We start from the raw sequence: 10,808 nt of genomic DNA, 5'->3' as shown, positions 1-10,808 counted from the left end.
GATGCTTTTGAGCTGACAGTCATCACCATGACCTTTCATCCAAGGCATAAAACTGCTACTTGTACTTTCCATTGTTCCTGACCCTGGTCTTATTTAGGGGAGATGAATGTCAGACTGCTGTTGTCCTGAAGGAGCTGCAATGCTTGATGGAGCAGACTGTTTACAAGTAGTTCTGCTTGTGAAATTAGGTAAATTATCAGGAAAAATTGTCCCCTCTTTATCAAGCTGCACTCTCAAGTGAGGCTCTGAGACTGATGTGTCATTAACAAACTGTGACCCAGACTGTGATCCAGCCAGGGGTTTCCAACTTGCATGTTGAATTTACACTTTTTATATTGGTTTTAAAAATTATTTCCTCCTGGTTCACAGCAGAGTACTTTTGTTTGTCAGGTAGATGCTGTTTATCTGTTATAATAAAGAGGTCTTATTCACTCAGAGATTTAAAGTCTGTTGGCCTTTAGGTCAACTGGTCATTCATTTTGTTACTCGTGAGCTTACAGATAAATAGCTCTGACTGGTTAGAAAATGACTGAGACTCAACTAAGCTCAACTCTTTTAAGGTGTAAGGGACCGTGCAGACCCCTATAGCTGCTGAGCTAATGTGGGTTGCAGACACATCTGTAGTTTACTGGTGCTGTTTATTAGTCAAGACTAAGTTTAGCAATGTCCAGGAAGTCCTTCTCTCTCTAGTTCTTATGCTTCTCACGCTCCTGCCACTCCTTCATGAGCCAGAGCCGGAGGGGCAGCTAGTGTCTTGCTTATTGGCTCAGGACCCCTTCCTGTATGAAATCTGGCTTTTCATTGAGACATAAAGTTACCTTCTTCCTCTAACCAGTATTTCATTTAGCATACAGCTATTTCTGTGATATTTTAGGTCTGCTGCTTCACTAATACATCCTTCTGAAAATAGCACAAGGTTCATGCTGATAATTCGTGACTTCCATCCCTGGACTCAAGCAATATGGGGGTCCTGGGAATAAAGCTGTATAGGCAAGACCAAAGGCAGCCATATACTGTGAAATAATAAGTATCAGACAAAATACAGTATTGCAGCTAATAGATGTATTTTAAAAGTGGAAACATCTATGTTTAATTGCATTTAAAGTACGTAGTGAGAAACCACATTTATACATTTTTATAACAAACCTTTACATCTGAAGTCAGAATTATACAAAAAAAAGTGCTGATTATATATGGTCAAAACAACTGAGGCAATTTTTTGACATTATCATCTAAATATTAGCATGTGGCCCCTGTCAGCAACACTCTAAAATCAGGCTGAATAACGTCAGAGACAATCATTGTTTTTCCTTAACTTACCCAAAACCAACAACCCAAAACCTGTTTCGTTTATTTGTTTGTTGGTTGGCCTTTTTTTTTTTGCATAGCTTTCAATATTGCTGCACTCTCACCTCTGCATATTGCAAGCCCATATCAGTTCCAAGATAATTTCCTTAAAGTTCTGAATATTTTTAATCCAGTTCTCCTCAGATACATAATATATATTTTCTTCCAATTATAAATACATATTTTTATTAATCTGATTTCAATAACATGCATTTGTATAATTACTGTACAATCAAAATAGACATTGACCTTACACAGTGTGTATGCTTTTATGCCAGCAACATTGTTCAGACACACTGCTCAACAAATCAAGCAAATAGGGAAATAAAAAGAAAGAAAGGAAGAAGAAATAACCTCTGTGAGGAAATATAATCTCTCAGCGATTACAGACAAAAAAAAAGGAAAAATACTTATCAGAAAAAGGGAAGGGACTTATTAATACATAGAAAATCCCCACAATAGTTGAAACACACTTTAGGAACTAGTAAACATGTTAAATAGAATTGTGCCAATTACACAGTGCCCAAGCATCTGCTTGCTCTTAATTAGATGGGGAGGTGAATGACCACTGTTTATTTTCATTTTCCTCATTAATTATGAAAAACCGCATTCAATTCATCTTGCATGGTGAGAGACTGGCTGCGCAGATGTAAGTCGTAAGGGAAGTGGCTCTCTGTAGGCAACCTGAACATCGAGCTCTGCCCAAGGGGACCCCTGGATGGCACTGCACAGTAATGCATGCCGTAATTGTAATTTTTGCCATAGTCCAAGCTTTCTTCTTGCTTCAGGGAAAATATCCCATTATAGTTAATGGGGGGAGGACTTATGGGACCTTCAAACTGTGGGCTGGCGCACTCCGGGGAAGTGCTTTCATAGAAGGACTCGTAAGCACTGCAGTAATTGTAAGGTTTCATGGACTTGGAGTTGTCTAGAGTCCCATGCCCTGGGGGGGTGCCAAGCTCTGGGCTGTGGTAAGGGGGATAGAAGGTGGAGTAGGGCGTGCGGGTATGATGGGTGCCTTCACCCGCCTGGCCCATTAGGAAACTTCTGGCATTCAGCTGCAGGCACCCCGCCACCAAGTTTGTAGTTGGCTGGGACAGACCCTTGCACAAGTTTTGGACAAAGGTGAGCAGGTCAGGTCTCTTGCCAATTCGCAGGATTTCGGAAAGAGCCCAAATATAGTTCTTAGCTAGTCTTAAAGTTTCTATTTTGGACAGTTTTTGTGTTTTAGAATAACAAGGGACCACTTTCCTTAAATTGTCCAGGGCATCGTTAAGGCCGTGCATGCGATTCCTCTCTCTAGCATTGGCTTCTTGTCGCCTAAATTTGATCCTTTCCATTCTTATCTTGCTTGTTTTTTTTTTCCGAAGGCCCCTTCGCCTAGGTAAGCCATTCTCATCCTCCTCTTCTCTCTCTTCCTCCTCCTCCTCTTTTTCTGTGTCTTCTCCAGGAGATCTTTTAATATTCTTTCCTCGGAGCACGATCTGCTTTGAAAAGCTTTCTGGGTTCTTCATTTGCTTTTGGTCATCACTTTCTCTTGAAAACTTTCTACACATCTGGGATTCTGGCATTACAACAGACTCATCAAACGGTAGTGTTAACATGGTTCTATAATCTTAAATCACCTGAAAGAATGCCAGTACAATGTTTAAATATTTCCATTTTTAAAGTTTCCTGACTCACACACACAGCCTCATGCAGCTTTTTTGTGTCTGCGTGTGCGCTCTCTGTATATGAGAGTGTGTGTGTATATAAATGCACAATCTATATTTCTTGCATAAAATGCCAGTTGCAAATGACTGCTTTTTAAAACATAAAAGCTGTTAAGAATTCTAAAATCACTCAGAACATTGGACCTTACAACTAAAAAGACACATTTCTCACAGATAAATATAGAGGAAATCAATACTTAAAATATACAATTAGCTCCCTGCTCATTTATTTTATTTTTAAACAACCCCTTCTAAATCTCACCACGATGGAATTCAAAGAAATGCAAAACACAATAAAACAATATAGAAATTTCATTAATCCAAATTCCCCTGGGTGGAAAAATTAGCAGAGCAAGTGCAGCCTTAAAATTCAAAGTGCCATATTTCTATTACCTGAGAGTAAATATTTTAAAATCTCTTTTTGACTTATATTTCAAAGTTGTGGGGTTTTTTCCCTCCATGTTTCTTCCTTTATGTATCAAGATATTAAACTCCAGTAAGTTGCAGTGGGTGAGAAGAAAAAAATAATAGAACATCTCCCACAATCACTCAGCTTGTAACATAATGGAAAACAAAGCAGTTTTTTAATGTTTTGTATTAAAATTACATATTACTTATTTCATATTAACACAAAAATCAGAATTATCTAACCTTAAATGTATTTGGATTAGAGTTAGGAAATAAAATCCCCCTGCCATTTTTTTTTCCCTTTTCCAAGCAAAAATTCTAATTGATATCATCTGTTTAGTTAGAATCAACTTATTTGCTTTTTCTCTTTTTCTTTTCTCCTTTATTTTTTCTTCCCCATCAACAGGGGGGGAGGGAGGCAAAAAATTCTCTGCACGCTATAGCAGTGTTTATGTTCTACAAGGCTCAGATGTCTTCCTCCAGCTCTTAGCTGACAAGAGCAGTCTGTAGATTCTGACTGCAATTCTGCACGTGTGCTCAGAATCCAGTCTGGAATGGAAAAATAATTTCCTTTTCCCAGTTACTTTGCTTTTTTTTTTTTTTTTTTTTTTTTTTTTGTAGTTTGGGAGCAATAAAATCTTGGATCCTGTGGTCTTCAAAGAGACAAGCAAAGCAAATACAGGGACTTTTTTTAATAGAAAAAACTAAACAAAAACCCTGGTCAAAGACTAACTCTATCAGTATTGTCTACACACTTACAATATTACATAGAAGCAATGAAAGTTTGCAATTGCATCAGAAGAATAAAATGTTAGGAGGAGTTATTAGACAGTAAATAGCATACATAAAATACAAGACAATGATACTGTATCTTTAAACACTTGCATGCACACCCAGCACCAACTGAAATATATCTTTATTTGTATTACCTTAGCTTTTTATTTCATTCAACAATCAGTTTTCATTTTTTGCCTTCCAAATCTTTTCAGTCTGAATGTCGCATCGTCTCCTGGAGTCTAGATCTGTGTATATCTGCACTATCTCATTGATCTCTAAAAAGTGACATTGATGCCAACTGCCAGAGCTGGTACCCATGCCATCTGCTAGTGACGTCACAGGGCAGAGAAAACCACGTGAGCCTTTCTCCTGGGACCTTCATTCTGCACTGATCATCTGGCATCCCTCTAAGTGGGTACCAGCATTCATGTATCAACACAGAAGGTTAGACTGATAGAAAAAAAAAAGAAAAAAATCCGCACCAGCATTTCACATACAGTAGGTGCATTTCCACTGTAGTTGCTTCTTTTTAGCAGCCTAGCTGCATGGATAGAGATGCCAACATTTGGTGCTATCCCTGCTTACAGGTACAGCTGCCCTGTGGTTGTTAATACAGTACTGTTTATATGAGAAGTGCTGTCTTGTACTGATCTGAGTCCCTCCAGCACACCTGGTACCCAGGGAGAAAAAAGAAAAGGCAAGAAAAGACAAGCAGAAATGGGGAAGTAATGCTGGTGCTATAACGCATAGCACAGTCACAAAAAATGGTTTTTTTGTGATGCTTCTGGGAGTGATTTTTGGGGTGTGGGGACTTTTTGAGTGCAGCTTGTTGGCCCAGAGTACAGGACAATGGGAGCAAATCTCTCACCGTCAGTAAGAAATCCTCCGCTCACATCTCTTGGTGGTTTTTGACATTGCCAAAAGAAAAGAAGCATTTATGGAAAACTGGATATACAACATGAAGATTTAACAAATGGCGACTTTTTTTCAAAAGCATGTGGCAGGGCTCGCTGGTCCCTGTCCTGCTCTGACACATTGCAATGTGACTGGGGTGCACCTGCTCATAGGTGTAACTTTGGATGCTCGAAGAGTTTGCCCCCTGCCGAATTTTCTCTGTCTGCCCGGCCTTTTTGTGAATGTTTCCACAAAATCTCTTTAGAAACTGAGTTATTCCCTTTGGAAACCTGCTCTTCCTCCTCCTAAAACTCTCCCCCTACTCTTCCCTTTTCATCTCTGGCTGCTCCTTTCTTCATGCCCTTGTTTCTCCGTCAGCTGCCACTCCCGTACTCCCTGCTTTTTCGCTTTTAACCCTTTTGTCTCTTTCCACAGGCAAAACACTGTTAAATGAAGCTGAAAAAGACTCTCAGCTCAGTTTTCCTGTGGAGCTTATGCCAAACTCCACTCCACCTTGCTTTGTTTGGGGTTCGTGTTTTTTTTTTTAATTTATTTAAGAAGTGGAAATATCAAGAGAATTACAGGGGGAATGATGTGTCATCTTAGAAACATTTTTTTAAAGTTTGCTTTCATTGCTATCATTTATCACTGCTTTTTTGGGACTAAGTAATCTCTATTTTAAAATAGTAAGTGGTGGAGTATGCTTTTAGTATTAAAATAATCCCTGGCTGAGCTGCTATTGTTATGGGTCTATGTCAGCATTTCCATTGTAAATCCTGTTTTTTAAGGGTTTATAATTCATCTCCATTAATTCACACTGGGCCCAAGCTTGGCATTAATGTTCTCAGCCCCAATCCATTCTTTTTTTCCCCACAAAGTTTCATTTAAATCTGTTTGGATATTTTTTTGTTAGAAAAGGGAACAAAAAATAAGGCAGCAGCAGCAGAAAAACAGGTCTGTGTGGAGAGTTGTTTTGTACATCAACATGAATGTGATGTACAAATGATACTTAATGATTTTAGAGACTTTCATTTAAAAAAAAAAAAACCTTCACCCCAAACCTTGTTTGTTTGTTTGTTTGTTTTTAAGAAGTAAGACATATCAGATCACTCATTCTTTACAGAGCGCTGGCTTTTTCTTTTCTTTTTTTTTTTTTTTTTTTTTTTTTTTTAATTTTTATTTTTTAAGGAAAATCTATTTGAAGTGACAAAGATGTTAAAACTTAAGAGGAAACTGTCCCAAAGGATCAAGTGCTGTACCATTCATAACATTTGCTTCATTTTATCACAAATATTGCAATCTCTATAACAGAGGAGAGGGTAGAATCCCATTATTCTCAATAGGAATTTATGTATTAAGAATTATATTCTGAAAAATCTTAATCTGAATATGAAAAGTCCTGAGTAACCAAACCCCATTTCAATACTTACTAAAAATACTTTGAGAATTTGAAGGAAAGGTTGACATTGTACTGGTCCTGTGTTAAGGGAAGTACCAACAAAATTTTCAATTACATCACCCAGCCTCCAAAATACACTTTTACAAAAATATTTTCTCCATCATTTTTCTTATTGAAGTAGTTGGTTATTTTTTTAAAAGTAATCAAATGCATTCTTGAATGGCTTTCCTACTGCTATTAAAACCCAAGATGAATTAGTTTCTGTTGAAGGATTCCCTCTGTAGCAGTAACATTACATTTTTGCAGATTCTTAATCCATCATTTGACCTTTTTAATATTTTCAAATAAATAGTAGAGAAACAAAATAGCTGAGATATCAAGGTTTAAAAAGCCTCTACTGTGCATGCATAATAACTTTTCATAAGGATTTTACTACGCATTTTGTATTATGGATCCGTGATATGCAAATGTGTACTGCTGTTAATATGCATTCACAGCATACCCAATAACTGCTGCTTTGCTGTCTACTGTGAATGCATGTTAAGAATAATGCACATAATACAGTAAAATGCACTCTATAGAATGGGTGCACAGCACCCAATATGTTACTGAATCCTTATTGCAAATTTTTTCCTGTGCCCAGACTGTATAGTTTTATATTAAAAGTCAATACATTTCCAGTGCAATATTATTATAGTACATTTAACACAACCAAATGTTAATAGATTCATTGAAATAATATTGAGTCATTAATAGATTCACTGAAATAATACTGAGTTCAAAGAACTGCACAATCTCCATGGTGCATCAGGGGGGCTGACCCAAAGTGCACTGCAATCAATGGGATTCTTTCAAGTAACTTCAATATGCTATCATCAGAGCCCCTGTGAATGTCTCTATACTTTTTCTCTTTTCTCTTTTTTTTTAAATTTTTTTTAAATTTTTTTTGCATTTTTTTCGTCATCCTCTCCCACCCTCTTCTAACTGGCCCATATCATCCTGTTTTGCTGAAACAGGAAAACCATTCCAAATTAAGGAACTCAGAAACATTTTGAAGTGTGGTAATCTTGGTTGTTCACTGGCAGCAATGGGACCTCATGCGCATTAGGACATTGTTTGGAAGGAGAAGTTAGCTGAACCTTTTTCTTTTCAGCTTTCAAATGTACGCACTGGACACCGCTGCATCTTAGTCATAGTGACAGTCTTGCTGTGCCAGACTCCCTCTTCCACACTCATGATCTGATGCGAGTTTGCCTTCCTTTCATAGCACCTGTATGCACAGCCCAAACATCTGGGTAGCTGCCACCTCAGGAGCAAGACTAGCGGAAAATGTGTGTCTAGTGCATCCTAAATTGCAAAGCCAGACCACAAGCAGCAAATAGAAGGGTAACAGTGAGGAAAAACAGTGGCTCCCATTTTCTGCTGAGTATAATGCTCAGGAGGAGGTGTTCGGCAGTTTTTTTGTGTATGTTTTTGGTTTTTTGGTTGGTTGGTTGGTTTGGGTTTTGTTTGTTTTGGTATTTTCTTTTGTGTCTGTGTGTGTTTTATTTAATTATTTAAATTGTTTTGGTTTGTTTTGTTTTACAAAGAGGATATTATCTTGGTCAGGGACTCTGGTCTGCAAACCCTAGTGAGTTTCAGACTGGTCAGAACTGGGACTTTCAGGTAAGGCAGGACTGTGCCCCTACAAAAGGAGCTTCTGGGAAAAAAGAACAGATCAATGTGCCATATGCATGTTGTATGCCAGCTGCCTATCCTGTGTGCAGCTAGCATACCATGGGACTAAAGTGATGTGTGTCCCTCCCTGCCTGGGAAGACCCAGCTTTCTTCTGCCGCTCTGTGTGCCCAGTATGCCGCCGTTGACTATGGACTGCTTTATGAGGGGAACTTGCCATTTCCATCAGCACAACTCAGGTGAAGTTCTTGTTTTTATGAAATAATTTTAAGTGTGGAGCAGGATGACTCAGGCTTATAATAATGGAAATATATGCTCCCTTTGGTTTGCTTTTTATTATCTGAATTTATAACCCTCCTTGCATAGGGTTCTTCCTGAGATACTGGTCTGATGAAGATAACTAAATTTTCATTCAAAAAGTAGAAAAGCTGTGCAATCAGGTATCCCATCCTGTTGATGAACTATGGCCTCCCTTATATTTTGAAATCTGTGTTACACTTTTGACTGCTCCTAGCATCCGTAATTGCCAAATAGCATCTGCAACATGTAATAATGTATGTACTTAAAAGCCTTGCTGAAGATCTTTCCTTATTGAAAAGAAAGGTAACTTAGGGTAAAAAAAGCAAAAGCAAAATAAACAGACCTAGTCTAGTGCCAGAATTAAATGTTTATCTTCATGACAGTGCTATAAAGCAGGGAAATGCTACTTTTTAGGAGGAAAAGGGAGGCATAAGGATCTTACAGCACTAATCCCGAACTTTTTCCACTGATTCAAAATGTTCAATACAAGTATCAGGAGTAATCAAAAGCCTAATGTCTATTTGATAAACACTCCAGAAATTATTTTTCAAAAGGAGATTAAATGAAGAGTACAGTTACTGAATCATCTCGTCTTCTTGCTTCTTGCACTGATTTGAACACAGTGGAAGATGGACAGCAATACGCTTTGGAGGATCTTGACCATCCCATTTTGCGTCAGACACAAACTTTGTCACAGCTGAGTGTGGGAGCTGGGTCATTTGCGATCTTTTACCCAGAGGATCAATTTTCCTCTGATAGTCCTGGAGATTTGGTGGTCGAATTTAACTGCAAATAGAACAGGATTTTATAAAACTGTTTTCTGGATTCAATCCCCAAGCTTCTGAGAAAGCTTACATCTCAGCTGTAAAATGATGCTGGATGCAGATAGGGTTGTAATGATATTTTCCCAAAATCATTTTGGAAAACTGGTATTCAAAAACCAATTTTTTTCAGTGATGAATGAACAATTCTAATACTTCTAGCTGCAGATCTACTTTTAGAGTAACTGATGTTTCTCATCTTTGTAAAAACCCATTTCAATGTGTTTTTCACCAAATTTGCTGGACAAGTGGACACATTGATATTGTAAGCTGTAAATTTCTTAGATTCTTAGCCAAACATAGAAGAGAATTAAGAAGAAATTGACGGTTCCCATCTATTCAAGTATACAACTAAACAAACAGAGCTCAAGAGGGGATTTTGCTTACATCTGCATAGATTTTTTTTATAAGATATGTTGACACTTTCTCAAAAACAGCATTGTCTAAACAGTCAAGTTTGCCAAAATTAACATAAAGTTGTGATCTGCTTTAAAGAGAGGTGAGGTTATCATGTATTTAAGTAAAAGATAAAGTAAACAGTAGTTTCTTTAATTACCCTGTCTTACATCTAGGTAAACTTCAAGGAGTTGTGTAAACCCTAGAGCTTGCCAGCTTCCTTGTCCACCAGTCATCATGAAAATTAGTGCTTCATGCCCCAGTCTGAATATACAGTGTTGGTTTTGAAGGTAACCACTATGCCAAGTCATCTCACCTTACAGGATGTGCAAAAGAAAACTGAATAATATCTTTTGGCAGCCTGGAGCTTTCATTTCAGTCCTTTGGCTGGCTGAGGACTAGTTTGAAGCTCCAAATAGTTCAAAAGAACCATGGCCAGAATGCACCTAGAACTTTGGCAAAAAGTCTTCCTTTCTGGCTAAATTCCCTTTCCTAGGAAGGAAGTGTGGCTTGCTGAGCCTGAATCTTGACAGGGCATAGTTTGCAAAATGCTGAAACTGTCAGTGGTCAGCAGAAACACCACAGAAACACACAGAAACATACAGAAACACAGAAACACACAGAAACATACATATGTTTTTGCAAGTTAGGAATCCTTTTTTTTTCCCAAGGTATTGTTAGTAATGTAAGTCAGTATGTATCTGATATATCTGGCCTTATTTTGGTTTCTTTCAGATCATCTTTAATTTATTTTCTATTTTTGGAGAAATATTTCTTGTAGTTCAATTCTTATTACGGCAGTGTTAGTAGGAGAGAAAAAAATGCACTTTACAAGGTGTTCAAAGGCATGCATTCTGAAGAATAGTATGTTCAGGGCTTTATTCTTCTATTCGGGAATTTTGTGCATGACTTAGGTTGAAATTTGAAGTGCACTTTCTGCCTAGAGAGACATACAGGCTTCTGCATTCTCCGTTTGGACCTGTAAGATATCTTGCTATGTAATTCCATCTAGGTAAAATTTATCTCAAAAGGGTACTTTGCTATGAATTTTGAAGACAGCTGATATCAGCAGATGGTAA

The 10,808-nt window shown here is 37.8% G+C and overlaps 1 protein-coding gene across 1 annotated transcript; it reads right to left on the bottom strand.

The window, feature by feature from the left end:
• Positions 1-1,040: 1,040 nt before the first annotated feature.
• Positions 1,041-4,575, bottom strand: NEUROD6 (neuronal differentiation 6). Its single transcript, XM_064667525.1, has 2 exons — positions 4,397-4,575; positions 1,041-2,972 (listed from the first exon to the last, which is right to left on the bottom strand). Exon 2 carries the CDS (start codon positions 2,949-2,951, stop codon positions 1,938-1,940), a length of 1,014 nt encoding a protein of 337 aa, XP_064523595.1. The 5' UTR covers positions 2,952-2,972; positions 4,397-4,575; the 3' UTR covers positions 1,041-1,937.
• Between the last annotated feature and the right edge of the window lie 6,233 nt (positions 4,576-10,808).

Source organism: Pseudopipra pipra, chromosome 1, assembly GCF_036250125.1.
Source record: "Pseudopipra pipra isolate bDixPip1 chromosome 1, bDixPip1.hap1, whole genome shotgun sequence".
Lineage (NCBI taxonomy): Eukaryota > Metazoa > Chordata > Aves > Passeriformes > Pipridae > Pseudopipra > Pseudopipra pipra.
Note: the sequence above shows the minus strand (reverse complement) of the source record. Positions and strands in the feature narration are given on the sequence as shown.

Coding starts and splice junctions, on each gene's coding strand:
- NEUROD6 (XM_064667525.1), bottom strand. CDS start 2,951: ATGTTAACACTACCGTTTGATGAGTCTGTTGTAATGCCAGAATCCCAG.